Source organism: Centrocercus urophasianus, unplaced genomic scaffold (assembly GCF_019232065.1).
Source record: "Centrocercus urophasianus isolate 14NV4802_14NV808 unplaced genomic scaffold, USGS_Curo_1.0 seq_11, whole genome shotgun sequence".
In the NCBI taxonomy this organism is placed as follows: Eukaryota; Metazoa; Chordata; class Aves; order Galliformes; family Phasianidae; genus Centrocercus; species Centrocercus urophasianus.
The window spans coordinates 85,158,386-85,181,037 of record NW_024884253.1 but is presented as its reverse complement, the minus strand read 5'-3'; the positions used below and the strand labels follow the sequence as shown (position 1 = coordinate 85,181,037).

The 22,652-nt window shown below is 40.9% G+C and overlaps 1 protein-coding gene across 2 annotated transcripts in view; it reads right to left on the bottom strand.

Moving 5' to 3' along the window:
• RNF144B (ring finger protein 144B) overlaps nt 1-22,652 on the bottom strand; it is a 51,937-nt gene that overhangs the window by 7,823 nt on the left and 21,462 nt on the right. For both annotated transcript variants that reach the window (XM_042839806.1, XM_042839805.1), the window contains 4 exons: nt 16,117-16,221; nt 9,551-9,611; nt 1,881-2,082; nt 1,330-1,474 (listed from right to left, as the gene is read on the bottom strand). In XM_042839806.1, the coding sequence (XP_042695740.1) occupies nt 1,330-1,474; nt 1,881-2,082; nt 9,551-9,611; nt 16,117-16,221 (513 nt within the window). The remainder of the gene's footprint in view (nt 1-1,329; nt 1,475-1,880; nt 2,083-9,550; nt 9,612-16,116; nt 16,222-22,652) is intronic.

Below are 22,652 nucleotides of genomic sequence, written 5' to 3'. Positions count from 1 at the left end.
TCTTCGTAGACTTAACAAGAAAATAATTATAAGAAGAAAAAAAAGGAAATTACTTTTTTCTTTTTTCTTTTCCCAGCAATACTGAATTAACCATTTTAAATTCAGAATGTGACGAATGCTCCACATTACTCTCCCCTTGCCAGCTGCATTGTAACATGATGTTGCCTCCTCTTTCACTCTTCAGCTTTATTCTTCAGCTCTGCAGCTGTTAGCTACATCTAAACCTGGCGTTCCTGTAACCTTGCTCATTTAGAAAAACTGTATTTGAACCACATAGCTACAGTTTGGTTGTGGTTTTTTTTCCTCCAGAACAGGCTGAAACTTAGTGAGGATGTGTCTACCAAAACTGTGAATCTGATGGTCTTCCAGCTCAGCATGGTGTTAAGCAATCACTGTGTACTGTCTGTACTCTGAGGCAAGCCAGAGACAGATGTTGAAAAATTGCTCTCCCACATCCAAAAATAGGGCATGATGTTAAGTTAAACATGCATTCTGAGAAAACAAAGATTGAAGAATGAGGAAGTCTCATTGTTTGCTGGCTGTGGAGTACAAGAAAGAAGAAAAAAAAGCTGTGCATCTTTCAATATTTTATGTCAAGTGCTAGAAATGTTATTTTCACACTCCCACATTTGTTACTAGTGACTGTGCAAGAAAGAGAAACTCACGTACCAGAGTTCATTACTTTTTGTATTCTTAATCCTGTCAGAAAGACTGAAGTCCACAAAAGCTGAGACTAGCTGGTATCATTGGAGAAACAACTACTTGCATTTCATAATCCACATCCATAATCCCACAGCTTTATTGTCATATCAACTGATCTATCATTCTCTTCAATGAACACAGCACTAAAAATGGACTTGTAAAAAAGACCTAGTTTATATGAGCTCTTAACAGATCTTCCCATGAAAATGTTTTTTTCCCAGTACCATGCCCTTTTTGGACAGGCTGTGATCCACGTGGTTGGAGAAGGTAGATCTTACCATCTCTCTTACTCTCAACCAAACCATTTGTAGCTACTGCACTGAAAGGAGGTATTGGAGAAAGGTAATGCAGTAATCAGCTTTCAGAAAGTAACCAGTACATCTCATTTCCCTCAAAGAACTGCTATGGGACCTCTGGATATGGCTATAATCCCTTATGAAAAAAAGAATGTTGAAATAAACAAAAGCACTGGATGAGAAAAAGGAATTAAATTAGCATCTGAAATAAGTCAAGTTATTCCTAGAACTAGACTTCCTAGGTTGGTGGAGAACTTTGGGTGGAGCTTCAGGCTAACCTCAGCCCCCACTAAGCCTTCATCTAGATTTTTTTTTTCTCCTTGGCACTTACATCCAAGTTCTGTAGGCAGTACCAGCAAAACGTGTGCTTGCAGTTCTTGCACATCATCTGAGCACAGCCCTCATTTCTCTCAATATAGATCCGACAAACTGGGCACTGCTTAATTGGTGCTTCTGTCTCAGTTCCAGTAAGTGATCTAGAAGAGAAAGGAAACATTAAAGTGAAATTTAAATATAGTTACTGCTAATACTCAGCTCCTAATGTAGATTCTACTTATTTTCTGGAGCATCTAATGTTATTGTCTTAACACAATGTGTGAAGCTTATTATATTCAATAGAATACACTGAAGTATATCCACTACTAGATGTAGGATTTTACATCATATGAAACTCCATTTTCTTGGTCTTTAATGCTATATAAAACCAACATGCATAATTTAAGATAGAAATTAGACTGGAATTCTATTTAGGAAATGCCAGCAGAAATGGACAGTATCAGTGATGCCATTAAGAAAACAGTTCCATGAAATTGAAGTTGGACACAGAACAAGCACCCTATGCCAAGAAGAACTAGCACAGCCATAGGTGGGTTTTACTCTTACCCCTGCTCTGTTGTTACCAGAGCTTGGTTTTCTGGGCACGGGCGCTGTGGGTGCCATGCCTCTTTACAAGAGGAGCAGAACATCATGTGGCAGGCTGGGCACTCCACCGGCACCGGCGCTCCCGACTCATTTGGTCCAATGCAGCACACCGTTTGGCAGTCTGCTGCAGGACACCATGTTCTCTGAGGGTCCAAATGGACTTCTGAAACAAAAGAAACAGACATAAAACTACTTATACGGCCCTGTTCTCATTCTGATGGCATGTTGAGGTATGCAAGACCCTGTTCTGAACGTGCACATGGAAACTGAAACCTTCTGAATCTGTGTCTGTGGAGGTTTGAGGCTACTTCTCTTCCTCATGCAAGTGTAGAACTGAATTCTTCAACAGCTGCTGCATTGGATGCATCACAGTAATGGCAATAGACTACACAGGACTTTTTGTTGCTTTTATAGGGTGAAAACGATGAAGGTAACTGTTGCTATGAAGAAAATGCACGTGTCTTTTGTAATGCTAGGATATTACATCTTTCGCATGGGCAAGCCATGCCATATCTCTCATGTTAGTAGCAGAAGGACTGTCATTAAATTAATGCCAGGTCTCTTCTTGTGACTTACTTCCCCCCACCATCTACAAACTGATTAATATGAGCATTATTGGTCAGGTCTCAAATTACAATAGTCGAGGTAAGACAGTGGGTGGAAACCATGAGTTACATACAGTGGCACATGGCAGTGAATAATAAACGTCAATTATTTCTCTCACTTTCCAATCTTTACTAAAGGAATGTGGGCTTACAAGAGAAACCCAGACAAATCACATTCACTGCTGGGTTGTCTACTATGTACTGCTTTACACTGCTCAAGTCCCTGCAGTGAAGCCAAATGCTCCCAACCCACGGAGCCTCCCTAGAAAAGGGCTGTCATGCTGTAAGGAGCTATCTGCATCTCCTCTTGCCCTGGAAGCTCTCTGATACCAGCCTTGAAAACAGCAATGCATAGAAATACCTGACTGTGAGATGTCAATAGCCATTACAGAATTATTCTGTACTTTCAGCTGATTAAATATTGTCCCACTTGTAACAATAGGCTACACAATGACTTCTGAAATACGTTCTTTGGCAGATTTTGCTGAAACAGTTGAACTCATTTCCTTCCATGCACACCCCTTTCTGCACTGCTCCTCTGCAGGACATTGCTGGCAACTCACACTGAAAGGGGCTGCTGGATGGATATCCAGCACAAGCTCCAGTCGGCATGATAAACAACTATATGAATTCAGATCCAGATACCCACAAAGTAGAAACTGTACAACTACAAATGTGTTCAAATAAGGAGAACAGTAGATACACAATCAGTACATAGATAAAACATTATCAGTAGATAGATAAAAGTAGATACATATGCATAAACACTTGGCAGAAGGACATCCCACAGCCTTCATAATCCACTGAAACTGAGTTATCTTCTACTGTGTCAAACATCTGTGTTCTGCTTCTTTAAAGCTAGGAAGAAAAAAAAACCCTCTAACAGGCAATATCTCTCCCTAACTGAAACAAATCAACTTCAAATTAATCCATTAGTAGCTCAGAAACAAAAGAAAGAGACAAAACTACCGTCTGTAAAATTATTCAAATATTTGGGGTGATTTTTGACAAATGGAGAGTAAGTTCTCAACAATCATACTAGCAAAGCCACAAAGCAGATGGAACACTAACAGTTCTAATAGTTGAGAGCAAACACGTAGGAGAGAGCTCCTCTGCTCAAGGCAAGCTGAGCCTCATTCTTTTTTGAGGATATCAGACAGTCCCATGTTTGGATTTTCATTTCCACGGATGCTTTTCCAACCTATATGCATAGCAGTGGCAAGGAGAATACCTGGGAGATGAGGTGAATACAGCAAAGCAGTCATTGACCGTTTCCATCTTAAAACCTACCTCACTCTTTTGTGCAGAACATAGAATATTTCCAAAAGGGCTCTGCAGGAAGACCTAATTCAGGTTATTCCAAAAGTAGAACTTCAACATGAAATGAGAGAGACAAAATTTTGAACCTGTTCCAACAAAGACTAGCACTCAGTCTCCCAGATTTAAAGTTGGCACGATGAGTCCCTGTGGTATGGGATAACATAGCTTTGCTGTGCTCATTTATCTTCCACCTTCCTGTCCAGTTCTGCATGACACTTACAGTGAGGAACCTAGTAAGGACAACCAGCTGATCTGCTGCCTGAAGGGCACACAAGTACTTACTCCAACTAAAGGTAATATTTTAGTCTGTCCTCTGACAGATGTGGAGACTTCACATATCCACGGCAAAGGCTTTAACCTATAATTTAGAATGTGCCAGCAAAAACACCCGTACTACCTTATTTGTAAGCCACTCATGAATTGAGTTCTCTTCTTTCTCCTTATTCTCTTACACATGCTTCCTCTACTCTCAAAAGCAAACAAATATTTTGCCAAAAACAGCTTGTACTTTCATTTGCGGGGAGAAAAGAGACACAGTGATGGGCAAGCCATCCAAGCTTCTTTCAGAGATGATGCTCTGAACTGGGTAAGACCATGCCCTACTACTGACTGTTGCATTTCAGTCTTCACACAGTATTTCTGATGATAAACAGCAGTTAAAGGAAGAAAAACTCCAGTGCCTGCAGTATGCTCAATTTTGGGAACACAAATTCACCTATCCTGTTTTTGGATGAAAGACAGGATGTCTGGTTTTGACATTCAATGCAAGAAGGGTTGTAAATCTTACTGACTTTTACAGATTGGTTGCAGCAAGATGTGATGCATGAAATGAAATTCCCTCCTCTCCCACTTCCTCCATTTTCACAAAGAACCTACAGATGGTATTTTGCAATCCACGCTGTCTCATGCTGTTTGCTTTACCATGGAGCACAAGTGAAACCAGAAAAATAAATAAATAAACACAAAGGAGCAGTCAAAACAAGGAAAGAATTTATTATTTTACTCTGACGAGATGTTCAATCTTTTGGTTAGGGCTGTTTCTCTCTTAAGCCTTTTCCTTGTCTCCCCACAGCCATTTCAGCCACACTCAGCCCACTTTCAGGAAGAACGCTTTCCCAAACAGTGCCTGTGACAGGCAGAGATCTGGACAGTTTTCACAAAACATACAAGCAAGCAAGATGTGGGAGGCAAAGATGGGAAATGTAGCATCCTGAAGAAGAGAGAATATCTGGCTTCCAAGAGGTGCCTACTGAAAAGATGAGCCCATGCCTTCCACAGAACATTAGGAATATTTCCCTTCTGATGGACTGTTTTTCCAGTAGGCATAAAGTGGAGTTTCACATCATCTTTCACTATTGGGCAACTGTCATAGAAATATGAGGCATATGTTTTAACCACATCCTATTCTTCTGTTTTGTTATTTCTGATGGCCACATCAACTCCATCATAAACATACATGCAGTAATTCCTGATTTCTTCTATTAAGATAAATCACATAGAAGCCCTGTGGCTAGGTCATGACTACCAGCATGTAAGTTAAAGATATGTAAGAAAGCTGATTTAAATCTGAAAACATCTGTGTTCTAAGAACACAGCACAAGAAGACTGGATGCTTTGAGTACATTCATTATCAGATGAAGAAAGAGCATATAGGTATAAAATTGTATACCAATTATTTCCCACAAACTTTTAACCCAATATTATCTGTCTACTGTAGATAAGGTAATAGAGAGGAAAGATACATTAAAATAGGTAGCAAATATAGGAGGCGAGTAAAACAGCTTTGGGATGTGTAAGTTCTTCAGGTCATCAAAATTCATCTCAGAATCACAGAATCATAGGGGTTGGAAGGGGCCTCTAGGGATCATCACGTCCAACCTCCTGCTAAAGCAGGGTCTGCAGGCTCTCACCCAGGAACTGGACTGAAGCTCTCCTAAGAAGCTAGCTCATCTCCTCCAAGAAACTCAGTCTTACAGAAGATTCAGCTCCCTTGCTGATAGTTGCTAACAATGCTTAAATGTGGCTTAGTCATTGGAAGCTCCATCAAGATGTAGCTCACATCAGCATCCCAGCCGTCGCAACTTCCCTTTAAAGCAATCCTTGTTCCCCAGAACTTTGCTCTTTTTTCATATTTAAGAGCCTACCCTGAACCACAGAACCCACTTTCCATGACAAACTGAAAGGATTGAAATTTCCGAACTTTCCACCGTAAGGCTCATGTTCAGCCCTGGGTTATTTTTATGTCCAGTCTGAATGTGTCAAATGTTTGGAACTGAGAATCATGTTCAGAGAGCAGATTGTTTACGAAGGAAAGGCCTTTCTTCGTGGAACAGCGTTGGGGTTTCCAGAGGCAATAGGCAGGAGGGGTATGAAGAAACCAACAGGAGAGTTTGGAGATGTTTCATAGTGGCATTCTCATCTTTTCTACATAGTTAAGCACTGCTAAGGTTCTTTTGTTGGCCACAGAGCTCTGTTCTCTTTTACTACAGTGGGCATGTTGAATTCAAGCTGGGTTTTTCCCTTCTAACTTTCTCCCTGCATATCCTAACAACTTCTTTGTACTCTCTGCCCATCCCTTTTTCCACAGAAGGTAGACTCTTTTTTTCTTCTGGATCCTCAGAAACATTTCTCTGTTCCACGCTCATCTTCTCCCCCACCAGCTCATCTTATGGCACAGGGGAACAGCCTTCTCCTGCACCTCTAAGACTTCCTTCTTGAGGAGAGAGCAGCCTTCCTGGAGCCCTTTACTCTTCATGACTGAATCCCAAGGAACCCTCCCTACCAGCGTCCTGAATATTTTGAAGTATGCCCTCCAGAAGTCCAAGGTAGCAGTTTTATGTCTCCTCTCCTGACCAAGAATTTGGTTATTTCGAACACTTCTAATAAAGCAAACGGGGTGCTGAAGCAAGATGGAGCACAGAAAGCCCTTATTGCAAGAGAAGCTGAGAGCAGAAGTTGAGAGTAGAAGAGACTATATACAGGAACTTGAAGGGTTTGAATACAGGGTTTTGTTGATCAGAACAAAATTAATGCAGGACAGTGTAGTACCTGTCTATTCTAAGAATCAGAATTTGGCCTACTGTACTTCAAAGAGCAACATCTGGAGAACATATTGCTTTAGATTTCTTTCCCGTACCACGCTGACTTCTCAGAAAGACAGAAGAAAAAAAAAGAGAGAAAAAAAAATCCCTAGCTAACTCAAACTGGCTGTTTCCAGTGCCATGTCTGAAGAAAAACTGAAAACCATGAAGAAAACAGAGCTCAAAATATTTCACAAGTAAATTTTCTCTTTATTTAAGAAACCCTAAAAGGCTGATTAGAGCAATGCTACTATTATACCATCTTGCAGCTCTTTGAAATGTTCTATGTCATTAAGCAATTCCAATGATTTAATGGACCTCTGAAGATATACTTGGCTTGGCTTCTGGCTGACATCAGCTCTGGCCATCTGGTTGCATAATGACTGAAGTTCATGAAAGCCTATGGCTGAACACAAATACCAAGGGACTACATTTGCTGTCAGTTCAAGGAGCCACACTGAGTTTGCCTTAGGCCTGGTGTCAGAATGGCTCACAAAGGTACCTAGTGGTTGTGGCTGTTAAGAGACCATGAGAGAGATTAGGGCTAGACAGCAGCGACCCAGCTTTTGCATATCATGAGATTTGAGAATGGCTAGGTTGTACAAACACTGATGAAAACGTGTGATGAAAACACAAGCCACAGATCAGATCTCATCTGTCAGGAGTCCCAGAGTCAGAAATCAGTGCCAGCAGTGCCATCAGCAATGCTTATTGCAAGATTTAGAAAAAGATAATCAGGCCAGCATTACTGAGCTGGGGTCAAGTCTGAGAAGACAGCTTCAGGCAAGCAGAAGCAAATCAGCCAGGCTCAACTGATGACTCTAGAAAGGCCAGTCCTAGGGGCAGTGCTAAAGCTGGGATGTACAAAAGGACCTTGCTGGGGTGGCATTAATGCTGGTGGCCAGGTTACAGTTTAAGTTATCAGTAAGCTGGCTTCATTGCTAAGAACACACAAGGCCAAAAGGCTCACTTTAAACCTGCTGATGAGTTTTACTCATCACAGAGGAGAAAGGACAGATCTTAGAAACATCATGAAGAGAGGAAGTAGAGGTGTAGAGGAGATTTGTAAGACTTAGGCAAGAAAGAAAAGGGAAGGAGGATTTAAAAAATAGGCAAGTTTCAGGTTTCTATGAGTGGGAGGCAATGAAAAAAAAACAAACAAAAATAAGATGTAACAGGGAATTGGACAAAAGATCATGAGTTCAGCTTTGTCTGGTTGTAGAGGAAGAGATACCAGGAAATCCTTAGTTTCACAGTCTTCAGTCTCTTAACACAAAAGATTTTATATAAAACAGATAAATGCATTTCAAGAATGCCTCTCTTTCTTTAATACGATGATATAACAAGCTCTGAATTTTTCTGTTCAGGTTTGTAGGCGAGTGCTTTGCTTATGAACAGGGGGAACTTCCTAACGAATTAAGAGTAAAAGAGAAGAAGGTAGAATTTGAGATAGAACTAAAAAATGAAAGCTGCTCTTGGGATTTTTTCAAAAATATTCAATATACGTGCAAACCACAGCTACAATCTGCATCTGCCCATGAACTCCAGGGTACATTTAGGTGCACTCGTTTTGCTGGTTTCGTGCTTCATGGTCATCTCACTGAACTTCAGGCAAGATGAGACTCAGTAAAAACCCACACATTCTTCTATTTGACCATCTTTTAAAGTGCATTAATGTACATTAATGTAAAACTCTGCAATTTCAAAGATATTCCCAATTCATCTGCATCTAAGCATGCATCTATAGGAAGATAAAAATACAGTCTTTAGAGGAAAGACAAGCGGAGTCAGGGCAGACCAGTCCTAAATACACTACTCTGCAAGCTACCATGGCATGAGAACTTACAAAAATACTGCAACTTCCAAGTGGGGCTTTCCAGTTGGAGTCAGTCTTTAAAATCATTGTGGGACTTCATCTTTCTGACTGGCAAGCATCTTTTTCAGCCTTGGCTCGGACCTGCCTCCTGAATCAGAACGCTGACCGCTGGCGTACCTCTGACCTTCAATTACAAACTGTGTTATTAATATGCCGTTACTCAGTAATGAGGGGACCAATGATCCATCAGGAAAAATTTAAAAATACTAGAGGAACACTCACAAGGCTTCTCCGTGAGAAAAAACCCCTTTCTAGGGGTGTTTGCAGAAGTTCCTATCAGACAACAGGGTCCATCTCTCACAGTTTTGAAGATCCCCAAACTGGAAGATCCCCTAGTAAAGGATCATGTGTGCTCTGCATCAGAGCATCAGTCTCTGGCACCTTGTCTCACTCTACTATCACTTTTCTCCCTGTACAACCACTGCCTCAAGGACCCAGGCTGAACACACTGCAGGAAGGGTGACAGTGTTTCGGGCACACAATCTCTGAGTGCTGCCCACAAGTTTGAGTAAAAGGATGATATTTCAGTAAAGTGCCACTGTTGATTTTGTTTTACCAAAATCATTTCAAATTGGCCTGTGGACTTTATGATTGCAGTTAAACAATTTCAAAATAATGATATTTTCTCCACCTCTTCCTTAGTTTACCCAGTGGACTTTGTCTTAAGGCAGAGTGCTTTAGAGTTTGTTATATTACTGCTTCCACTGACATTATAAAAATCGAGGTAACAGAAACTGAAAAGTTTCATACCACGTTCAAATTTCAGCCTCTTGAATAGCTGAAACTGGTCAACTGGTACCAAATAGGCAATCTGCAATGAGAAACAAAGAAAAAGCATTAGAAACAATTAGAGACTTGAGAAAAATAAACACCCTGTTCTACTTTTCTGCTCTCCTGAGCCAGCTCTCAAATTCACCTTCTTTTCCTTCTTGCATTTTACCATCACACCCATCCATACCTAGATTTCCTTCTCCAAAGCATAAAGGAGTAATTGATCTCTCCTACTTCAGCCCCATAGCCCAGTAGTTCACCCACGTCCTTCTAACCATGCACAGGAAAGCCTTCTTTGTGGATGGATTCCATGTTTACTATAAAGTTTTATTTCGTGTTTGTTTAATGTATCTGAAGGTGACAATTACCCAGCCTTGGAAATTGAAAACCGTTGTTCATGGACAAGAACACAGGCCAAATGAATGGCTGCTCATGCACGTCTCCCAGTCTTTATGGCAGGGGTCACACCAGACTCAGAAACAGTCTCAGCCCTACTCAGGAGTCCATCCAAACACCCCTTCCCCTGCCCTGCCTCAAACACTGCATTCAACAGATAAGGAGCTTGAGCAGAAGCAAACTGTCCACACAGCAGGTGGCAAAGTGCTGAAAGAATGCGAGCGCATCCAGAGGTCTCCTCTTCCAGACTAAGAAATTAATCAATTATTCATTGCTACATTGACAGGTTTTACAACAAACTTTTTTTAAAGCTAAGTTAAAGTTACAGTAAAAACCTATGAAGAAAATGAGAGGCTAGGACTCTTCTTCTGAAAAGATCTTGATGTGAGGCTTATTGGAATGGCAGGAGTTGAAATAAGTTTTCTTGTTTTTCTATACTTTGTAAGCAACAGATAAAATTCTTTTGTCAGAGCATCAGAATACTGACAGTTCTCATGAGAAATGGCAGCTCCCATCTGAAATAAGAACATCCAAGGTAAAAAGGAAAACTTGGGAGGCTCACTATCACTAAAGTCTCCAGTTGGACCCTTGCCGAGTGTTCCAAAAGACTGCCCAGTATGGTACAATAACGAGAGGTGCTATTACTATGCAAGAAACAGAGCAAAGGAAGGAGAAGGAAAGCACTGAACTGAGTTCTGTTTACACAGGGGCAGACTGTTCCTTGTAACTTGGGCAGTGCTATAAGCAAGAGCCAAGGCAGAACAAGTTCCCTGCTTTTGAATGCTGGTTATCACAGTGGTAAACAGAATTCCCTGCGTCTATTCTCAGGCTTTCAAAGGATATGCAAGGAGGCAAAAAATAGAACTTTAAAGATCTTCCTTCCTTTCACACCCATATGAATCAAGCCTTGATAATGCCACAAGAGGAGAGTTCATCAGGGCAAGTGCTTCTCCCTTTTCCACATTAGCAGACACACAGCAAGGAAAGATCCTGAACCAGCAGCACCAAGAGCCACTTGCAAAGGGCTGCACTGCCCATCTCTGCTGAAGTTGCACTCACAGAGGCAGCATCTAACTTTGCTAAGAGTGCAAAACAGATCTAAGCTGGGCTGTGGTTTGCAGGGAGATCGTATGGAGGTTCAATCTCATGGCTAGAAATCACGCTCACTCCTTTCTTTTTCAGCTAGCATATTCAATAACCTAATTGTGAAATATTAATTTGTTTTCTCCACCAAGGAGTTCATTTAATGATACATACATACATACAAAATGACTCTCTCATTTACTTCTCTTGGATTGATATAAGTAAATAACACGTACAGCAATTTTAATTTTGACCCTGAAAAAGATAGGTCAACGTTTTCTCACCTTCCTCCTCATTTTACCATTTCAATCACCTCTTGCAAAATGCAAACCAATTTTCAAATTAAAAATAAAACCAGTATTTTAAACTGGCATGGCATTTTTGCTTAGCTGTGTATGGAATACAACAGTGAAGAACTCTAAGATTTGGGTCACCATCCCATTTCTGTATCTCTTTGCAAAGTGCTGACAGATTAGCACTGGTGTAGACCAGGTATTCACACAGATGGAGGGACAAGAAATAGAAACTGTACTAACTGCAAAGGTACTATTCTCCTCACTGAACTCATGAGGCAAGGGGAAAACCCAACTGCCTGCTTCACAGTATTAATCTGATTAGAATTACATATACATGGGTCACTGGCATCAGCCCTATGAGCTGCAAAACAGTACAGGCATCAGAGGCAGCAAAGCACAATCCACTAGAAATTATCCCAGTGAGTACTACATGGGAAGCTGTCGAATGCACTCAAGACCTGATTCATAGTGCTGATTCCCAGCTTACGCTGGTGATTGCATTTGTACCAAGTAAAACCATTTCAAATTGTGATAAATCATCCTTTCTTTAGATTAGGGATATTAACTGTTCCAATTAAATCAACTGAGTGAATTCCCAAGAGAGACAGGAGTATTCGAGATGGAAGAAGTGTGCACAGTTGAAGAGGACTGCATCAGCATCAGATGCTCCTTCCACCTCCTACTTCTGGGAACAAATCCAAAGCAGTTTCATTCATTGTACTTTTTAGAGTGCAAAAGGACAAACATCTTGTCCAACAAGATTGCTTTTAAACTTTCTTTTTTTCATGTAACCAGTTAATTTGAAAGAGTCTGGTGGCAAAACCATTGCCTTCCCACCATCAAAACCTATTTATTTCTACTTTAAAACAAGCTAGACTACAAGCAGCTGCTACCTTAATGTAACAGGCCAAGATATGATCTAAGATTAGACTTGATTTCAAGCGCTCCCATGGAACAGTTCCTTCTATTTGAATGTACTGTTTGTCAGAACAAAAAACTGGCAGGGAACATACCGGTTTCAGCTAGATTTTATTATAAACACCAAACAAATCAGGGGGTTCAGAAAACATATTTTTTAAGCACCTAAAGGTACAATTTTCTAGTTCAAATGACTGAAGTTTTTTAAGAATAAAAAACCTGAAATGTTTTCTTCCGAGATCCAGAGACACAGTGCTCTTGTTCACCAAAAGCTGAGCCTTAACTCCCAGCATCTCATATTCTGCAAATAAGTAGTTTACTCCCTAAATACTGATGAAGTCTTTAGCTGTTCTACAAAGTCGCGTTCCAGTTCTTCAGACTTGCTCATTTCTTCATGAGAAATATGGGAAGAAATTGTATTACACATTGAAAATGTTACCCAGAGCTTTTGCCCTCACCTTTGAAAAGCAACACAACAAGCACGTGTGTCAGAATCAAGTCCAGAGCAATCCAAATGCTCAAATAATTTAGTACTGAACAACAGGAAAGCAAGAATTTTGCTCAAAGGACAAAGCATACTTAATTCACAGTGAAGGTATTAAAATAGGTAAACAGAAAACATTAAAGAAACACTACACACCTTGAATAAAGACCTTGACAGAAAGTAGTAAATAATCTTCCATAACTACTACATATTATAAGTTGCTTATAAGCTTTATTACAAATTGTTCAGCTTCTTTAGTGAAGAGGACTCAGCCCATTGATATCAATGGAAAAGCTTTTCTTCACTTAAAATTATGCCTAAGTTCACCTTATCTCCCTTATGCAGGATAGGGCAAAAGGCATTTGAAAAACAAACAAGACAACTGTGTTGACTAACATAATTAGACACAGTTTAGCCCAAAGTATGGAACCAATTTAACAACGTGTCTGTTAAAGGGATAATCTATTTTATCTTTACACTGTAGCAGCACCTGCTAGTACAGGCAACAGCTACAACAATTTCAGAAGAATGCCTACTTCCATACACTAACATCTACCAAAAGAGAAACTCTGAAATGCACAAATGTAAGTGGCTTCAAAGCATACGCTACTGGACAGGTGAGAAAGTGGTTGCCAGGGTTGTGTCTTTTCTCATGGCATTGTCCTGCTGTGGAACTTCTACCTGCCAGAGAGCAAACATCCAGACCTTCTGGAGACAAGGAGACTGATACCTTCATGCCTGAAGTTTCAGAGTGTGACTGTATTCTGCACTTCTGTGCCAAACAATAGCCACACTTACAGATATTCTGCACCATCTGAATAAGGATTTGTGTAACTAACAGCTTTAAAGGCCACATTTTCAGTCTTTACAGAAAAGAACACAGAATGCTCATGCATAATTTGCAGTCTGATCATGCAGATTATTCATAATCTATTATTTCAATTGTTCTCGCTTTATTGGTTCCTAAGGTTTTCTTTACTGAAGTATTTAGTAAAATATGTAGGTCACTCCAAAAGTAATGCCTTTTATTTATTTCCATGGAAACTCCAACAACTACAAAGAGCACAATAACAGCATTTGATAGAGCGAATTCTCAGCTACAAAACACTCTCTTTCAGCATAGCCACCACTGTTAGCTATGCGATTTCACCAGTGATGAACAAGATCACTACTGCCTCACTGAGCTTGTATCCACAATTCAGTCTCCAGAAACATTCAGCAAGCATCAATAAATGTCAGTAGGTGCTGCTCTTTCCACACGAGGGAAATGACACACCTTCACTTTGGATGCACTTCCATGCCAGATGCCATTTTGCCAGGCTGCCCCTCTGCAGTTATCTCACATAAGACAACGAAATGCATCAGAGTATTTGTGGGAAGGTTCAACCTCTATTGCCACACCACCAACATTCACCTCTGATGTCATGTGCCAACATAATAAAACAGGAAGCATTACTTTTGCAGCAGTCCTCATACATGAGCAGTTTGCTTTAACCAGACTGGGGACTTGTTTGCTTTTCAAGCAGAGGGTTTGTGCTTCAAGAGAGCTGGCAAGAGGGACTGTTAGAATATTAATTCATCCACCAGACATTAACACACGTCTTAGGTAGTTTGGTCATTCTACCTTAGTCCCAAAAAGCACTCAAGGATTAAGCTAATGGTCCGTTAATACTTATCCTGGAGTGCCCTTCTGCTTATTAATGGGAAATACATTCTTATAATTCCTATAGCATCACAGCCCTAGTTTACCAGTGCAGAATTCTTCCTAGCATTTGTTCATTTTCTTTAAAAGCAGCGTTTTCAGTAAACACTGGTTGCCTTCAGTGTGGTGCAATAGGTAGGAATGACATTGCTATGCCCTTTCTGCATTTACTGAAAAAAGAAAGAAAAAAAAAAAGGAGGAATGGCAGCAGCTGATTTCTTTCCACAGTAGCTGGGTTTGGCCAAAGGAAAATCTCATCCCATGGTTAATGGAATTGAGTTTGCTACTTAATATCACATTCCCGTCAGAAAGTAATCACATCTCAAATGTTTGTGAGAAATAGCTTAGCTACTATGATCTGATCTTGCAGCTTTTACTGCACAGCACAAAAATTTTTGAAAGAAAAGACCACAGGTCAAATTCATCAAGGAACTGTGCTGTCACTGATTGCATTTGAACAGAATTACAGATCTCTAGTACAGTTATGCCACCTGTACAAACAGAGCTTAAAGGAATGCAGAAGATAATAAACTGCCTTTCTTTAGTTCTGAGATGGAGGCCTGATTCTCCTTGATTTTGTTCCTGTGCACAACTGCAGAGAGAATGCACCAAACAAGCCAAAAGACTTTAGTCTTTCTTTTCTGCTTGTATTCCTCTGCCCAGCAGGGGTTTACCTGGCTCACAGAGCAAGCAAGAATAGCTGCAGGGCAGCATCAGATTTACCCACAGTTTTATACTGCTTTCTAGATGAGCAGAATAGCTGGCATGTGTGGTTCCAGACACACAGTCAGCAGTTCCTCCCCATGTTACAGGCTTGGCACTAAGCCCAATTCAGAAACTTTGCACAAGCTCTAAGTGAGCCAGAAGGCTGTTTGAGTGCTGCTGGGAGGCCATTAGGAAGCCTTCTAGGGGCCATTTACAGCCCCTTGAATCCCTCTGCCCCAAGGCGTGCAAGGTCTAAAGCTACATTTTCCCTCCACTTTTCTGCCTCCAACTTCCAAACTGAACCTTCATGTCACTCGGGGGATTGTGCATGTGCCAGATGTGCAAACAGCTGTGCCCAAACCTCATTTAGCTTCTGAGCTCTCCATTTCTACCATCTCTGCCCTGGGAAACAAGAGACTTTTCTCTTAAGACCTAAGAGAAAAGTCTCCACCCAGTGCTGTGCAGATACCTTTCTTTCAATGCAGTTTTACCGTCTCATGTATTTATATTGGGCCACAAATTGGTTGCTGCTGCTCATTATAAACACAGAAGAAAACGTTCTGGCTTTGTGTATAATCAATTTGTGTTGTTGCTCTTGGGTTTGAAGAGGTGCTGGAATTGTAGTGTCTGTAGTCATATCAAATCTAATTTAACTGACAGCACTAATGGAGGCTCAGCAATTCTAGGATACAAGGTATTCTGGTTAAGTCACCTGCACGGATAATTCAGAGGTTGTCTGGATGCCAATTAAGCCTTTCCTCAAGGCACAGATGGAAAAAGGAGCAAAACCCTTGAAAAACATCTGTTTGTTTCTAGTAGTTCCTGTCAGTCAGGCTTCTTGCCAAAAGCTCATTAAAGGTAATTAAAGGGAGGAAAAAGTACATGATCATATTTATTATGTAGATGAAGAAAAGAACTTTGGGGTTTTTAAGCTTAAAAAAGGAGAAAGAAGTGTTAATACCTCAGCTTCTTGTAGGGTCCCATGGTTCACACAGAGCATGTCTGGACAAGTGATAGGAGAACCACAACCTTCTTGAATGGCCAGCTGCATGTACTGTTTCAGGCACTAGAAATAACAAAAGAAAAAGAACTTAGAGCCTATATGTTAGTAGCACAGCAATGCTAGAACTTCCACACAACTACCACTTTCACTGCCTTAATTGGCTATCCTGTAGCTCCAGCACACAAAAAGCATCAATTATTGTAAGTGTGAATGCTACAGGTCATTACATAGGAAAGAATGCAATGCAGAACAATTAATTACGTGTGACTTCATCTGCTGAGCATTGCGTTTATCCAAATCAGCAAGTCAGACCCTTCAGCACTAACTCCTACACTCTGCTCAGTCGAGTTCGGTAGATTATGCAGGGGGAACCTTCATATTAATTAAACAGGCTTCATTCTTTTGTCTTTCCTTTTGCATTCTTAATTCAGACTCTCAGTCAGCAGCCTCCATTTACAAGAAAGAGGCTACTGTTCTCAGCTCCATAAAAGGGGGAGGCTTAGTAGGTTACAGGAGGTTATAATCTGCCCGACAAGATGTGCAGTTATCGGTTCTCTTCTCCCTCTCAAGGCTCCACTGAGATCAGGTAACTTCCAGGATTTACTATGATTTATCATCAGCCTCTGGTCCGTTCAGAAAGAGTTCTAGGTCTGTTTTCAGCACAGACACCTTCCTAGGAACGTTTCAAACTGTTTGATGACACAAAAATGGCAGACTTCTCCACTCCAACGTCAGCATCCCCACCTTTTATTAGGCATGCCAGTTTCAAATACATGTAATTTGGACCTTGGGGCTCCACAATTCTTTTGCCTATTTAACGCATATTAGACCACCTTCAGTGAAGTCACGAAACAAAACTGGGGCAATGGACTGACGCACAGTGCTCTAATTTTATCTCCAAAGTACACAGGCAAGTAAGTGAACTTGCTTCTAAATAAAACAGAACAACCACCTCCTTGAACAAAATCAAAGAGCATGCAGTAAATGGCAAATCACTGCTAACAAAATTACAAAATGTGGATTTCTGGCATATTTTGGTATCGGCTTGCATGGTTTATTGTAAATGAAAACCAACTTGTTTTATGAGTGCAGGTCTAAGCAAGCTTTGTTCTCCACAGATCTATTACATGCTCACATGGTAATCCTGTCCTCCTCATCAGATCTGCCAGCTTCTTCCCTCTGTTGCTTTGCTCCTTTTCTCCCTCCCTGCTCCTGTCCACTGAGGCCAGCTGCAGCACTGGATGCCTCTGACTTAATGGGTCATTAGGGCTTCTAATATGGGCTTTCCTGATTAAATACCTGACCACTTTTAAGAAATACAGTGTAAGGTTCTTAAGATCTGCCAACCTTAGGAACAGGGCTCTTCAGGTACCTGGGCTCTTCATGTCTTGCTCTCTGCCCTCATAGGAGGCTTGATTACCTTCTGCATCAAGACCTATGGCAACATTTGGGGAAGGGGAAAAGTTCCCCTCTTGTCAAAGCATTTAGTCTGCCTTAGTTCCTCAGCAAGCATGAGAGAACAGCCTTTTACTTTCACTGAGATCCTGCCTTCTGTCTCCTCTGTGGTGCTGCCTGATATTGAGTAATTTGTTTTGACAGCATGGTGCAGTGGATTTGTATTTTGGGGGCAGCTCAGGTCAGCCGGGTACAGAGCGAGGACAAAGGCTGAGAAGTTCCTGTAGGCCTACCAGCAGCCCAGAGCCTTGTTCTTAATTTAGACTTCCAGGACAGAAGCTCAGCGCACTGACATTTAACCTCTCCTGCCAACATGGCCAGGAAGAGCTTAAGGAACTTCCAACAACAGCATGGGGTTTGAATTCAGCTTCTATGTCCTCTATCTGAGCCACTAGGGACACCACACCAGGAGAACAGGGGTTTCTGGGGACTGTTAATGCACGGGGATTCTCCTTCACCCACTCACCACTTGGCTGTAGATGAGGATAACAAGTTACGCCTTCTTGCAATACTTGTAGAGGGTGCTGTGCTACAAGAGGGTGATTTGGATATATTTCATAAGAGATCTGTGCAGTGCCATGGAACTTCACCCAAAACCTACATCTTAAATAGTTTTATAGCTATTATAACTTTCGCCTCAATTTTCTGAGCTTGGAGAACGTATTCTGGAAGCAATTCAAAAAGATGATGGAAGGACTTACAGGAAGGTTTTTAACAGGATGATGATTTTTACCTAAATCTGTATGTGAAGATTTGAACTTCCTGTGCCCTCTTTCATTTTTAGCAGAAAAAAAAAACAAAAACAAAGATCAGACAGTGGAAAATAACTAAAATTTCAAAATACATCTCCACATTAACAGCAAGACTGGTTTTTAGAGAGGTTTTACTTTATTTACAGTCCATCTACTAATTTAGCTACTTAGTTGAAAAATGGCAAACAAAGCAACTGAATTGACATACCAACTGTATACGTGATGAAAAGAGGATTCACAGTTTGTACAATGAATTCATTTTCTCAGCAGTCTGTTCTCCTACACTACGTAGAATTCATTACATAAATGCAAAATATAAGACTATTTTTTCATGCTTTTTGTCTAAAAAACTGTACATATTACATATTTATATTACATACATTTAATCCTCTACAAAATGCAGGTAGGACGAAGGTACTCTCTGATACCAGAGTTCCTTGAAAGGATCTTCATCTTGACATCCAAGAAATCACCTCAAGGACTCAGAATCACAGAATCACAGAATGGCCCAGGTTGGAAGGGACCTCAAGGATCATGAATCTCCAACCCCCTGCCACAGGCAGGGCCACCAACCTCCCCATTTAATACCAGACCAGGCTGCCCAGGGCCCCATCCAACCTGGCCTTGAACACCTCCAGGGACGGGGCATCCACAACCTCTCTGGGCAGCTGTTCCAGCACCTCACCACTCTCATAGTAAAGAACTTCCCCCTGACATCCAACCTAAATCTTCCCTCCCTCAACTTAAAACCATTTCCCCTTGTCCTGCTGTTATCCACCCTTTCAAAGAGGTCTTAACACCCTTGGGCTTACACTCTCACCAACTTACCACTGTGTAGTGATGTACAAGCATAGAGAGCAGTCAGTGGTAGAGAACCTGTGACTTTTGGTGAGAATTTGTGACATGGAGAGCTACGCTCTTTGTGGCCCAAGTCACCTTCAGCAGGCTTCCCACTAGCAAGTGAGGCTTCCACAAACGCCTCATGTAGTCAAGGCACAATGGTCAAGGCAGCAGGATTAAAAACCCACTGAGGTCTCTTGCAGAACAGGTTTACCGCTTGCTGCCTACAGATGAAATCTGAGATCTGGCTCCATTGCATTTGCTCCATCAAATAAATGGCAGACAGCAATCAAAGGAATTTTAAGTCCTGTACTTGCAATTGTACCCTGATTGGTTTAAGCTCATCTTCACTAAGGTTTTGCTCACCAAGCACCTTTGTGTTCTGGGATAAGTTATAAAGTCTGGATGCAATCAATGAAGAGCGGCTGATTCAAATGTATACCACTCCAGTAGTAAAAATTGGTACACCCAAACAGAAGGTTTTGTGCTGATCTAACTTCACCAATCAAGTTTTGCTCCTGCTGGACTACTGTCAACTTTAGTGAAAATAGTTCTAGAAATCTTTTTTTTTCCTGCCTGATACTCATAATACGTAACGTTATCTCTTTCAAATAATTTGTTCTCTAAGCGTTTTGAGGAAAAAGTTGTTTTTCACATTAAGATGTTATTGTTTTTCAGGCTATCATTCTGTCATTTACTAAAATAAGGTCAATGTCTATTTGCCTACTTCAAAAAAGTGGTTCTCATGAGATATACATCTAGAAGGTTAAGGCCTGTAAAGTACTTAGATCAAATTATAGTACGTGCAACATAGACACATTTATTTTTATAACAGTTCTACATTTTAATTTAAGAATGAGATGAAAGTGTAATTTCAGTATTACATTTCTAGGTAATGATGTGCCAAAAGCATTATATCTTTCTCACTGCAAAATTTTATGATTCTATTCAAAACCATTTTCTGATAATATCTCCGAGAGAGAAAAAAGATCTCAGTCATTCCTACATACTACTTTTTCAAGTACCCTGACACATTCTATTACCTTGCTCTTCTCCCACTTGCACACAGCAATCCAGCTGCCTAAATCACTGGTTTGGATGTTAAAGGATAAAAGGAATCTGTGCATGTGATATGGCAAAATTGAACAGGTAGCACTATGAAAGTTGGAGGGATGGCCATGAAGGAGAAAAATTGAATTAAGTTGGAAAGGATCTTTAAAAATCATCTAGTCCAACTGCCCTGCAATGAAAAGGGATATCCACAGCCAGATTAGGTTGCCCAGAGCCTGGTCCAGCCTGATCTTGATTTGTCCAATCCACCATATCTCTGGGCAACCTGTTCCAGTCCCTCACTACCCTTACTGTAAAAAACTTCTTCCCTTTATCAAATCTAAATCTTACTCCTCTAGTTTGAAATTATTTCCCCTTGTGTTACCACCACAGACCCTGCTCAAGAATCTATCCCCTTCTTTCTTATACTCGCCCTTTAGATACTGAAAGGCTGCTCTCAGGTCTTCCCAAAGCCTTCTCCAGGCTGAACACCCCCAGCTCTCACAGCCTGTTCTCACAGGGGCGGTGTGCCATCCCTTGGATCATTTCTGCAGCCCTTCTTTGGATGCGCTCCACCAGGTCTGTGTATCTCCTGTAGTGAGTATTCCACATCCAGACCCAGTGTTCCAGGGTGAGGCCTCAGAGCACAGCAGAGGGGCAGGGATCACCTCCCTCGACCGGCTGGTCGCACATCTTTTGATGCAGCCCAGGGTACGGTTGGCTTCCTGGGCTGTGAGGGCACATTGCTGGCTTGTGTTCAGCTTGCCATCCACCAGAACCTCCAAGTCCTTTTCAGCAGAGCTGTGCTCAATCACTTCATCTCCTGGCTTGTACTGATAGAGTGGGCTGCAGTGACCCAGGTGCAAGACCCTGCACTTGGTATTGTTAAGCCTCATAAGGTTCTCCTCAGCCTACTGCTTCAGCTTGTCTAGGTCTCTCTGGATGGCATCCCATCCCTCGAGTGTGCTGACTACACCCCACAGCTTGGTGTCATCAGCAAACTTGCTGAGAGTGCACTCAATCCCCCTGCTGATGTCACTGATGAAGATATTAAAGAGCACTGGTCCCAGTACAGACCCCTGAGGGACACCACTCATCACTAATCTCCATCTGGACGTTTAGCCATTGACCACTGCTGTCTGGGTACGATCTTGCAAGCAGCTTCTCCTCCACTGAACAGTCCAGTGGCCTATTTCCCTGTCAAGTGCTACAGATAATGCTGCTGATCATCATGCAGCAGTTGACATTGAATAAGTAAGGGTATTTTTCTTTAATTAAACAACACAATAACACTGGAAATGAGGGGAGAGGGAAAGCAGGTCTAGAGTGCTTTGTAACCACTCCTTGAGTATGACTTATGTTAAACTTTTACAAGAAAAAAAAATATTTAAAATATTCTGCAAAAAGAAGAAAGTCTTTCTTACTAATGTATAACTGAAAGACAATTTCAGTTCCAGAAAATTTAAGAAAACTTCAGGTTCCAATCCACAAGACTGATTTAAAATGTTAAATCTCCTTCTGAGATTTAAGTCCCCAAAACCATAATGAGTTTGGGTTTTTTAGCCATGGTCTTTTTTCACACTCAAAATTGGAAGGACGAAATAAAAAGACTGGAAAGAGGACATAACTTTTTGATTGGCTTTCCAGAGGCCACGAGTATCTTTGCCTTACGATAACAGCCACTTCAGTTCTATGCAGTGTTCATGCACTTTCCAAGTGCATAAGCAACTTAACAAGACATAGCTCTCATTTCTTTCTTATTTATATACGTTACCTGTTTTTTAGTGCATACACATGACAGTGTTGTAGTCACGTAGCTTGTATGTATTATTGACTTGTCAGAACTCTAACAAATTAACAGTACAGTCATAATTGTCATGACATGCACCTCTGCACATTCAATCTGTAAGACTGAACCACCCACTTCCAGTGCGTAGAGATCAAACTCCTGGAATCTGTCAAGCACTTCTAAATAGGTCTTAAAGCCAGATGAATTAATCCTGTTGTCATTTAGCTTGGATGCATCTGCACTTTGCATGGAAAAAACAAAAAGAAAAAAAAAACAACAGGGCTTTTCCAATCAAAAAGAGTTTGTTAAAAGTACAATAATAGTACACCAAGAAAACAAGCTATTTTATCACTCAATCTGTATTTTAGCTAAGGACCAGATGCAGCAATAAATGAAGTTACCTTTAAATGGATATAATTAAATGGATAAATCGGGTCACAAAAAATCTTTATTGAGAAAGATGCTTGAAGGGAAGCAGAAAAAAAAATCCCTTTCAGCCCCTAATGGCGTATTATCTTGTAGTTTAGTGGAAGCAGAGGAAAAATATGATTTGACAAGCATCTTATTTTGTCATAACTAAGTGAAAACATCAGTAAGGAAAGATGACA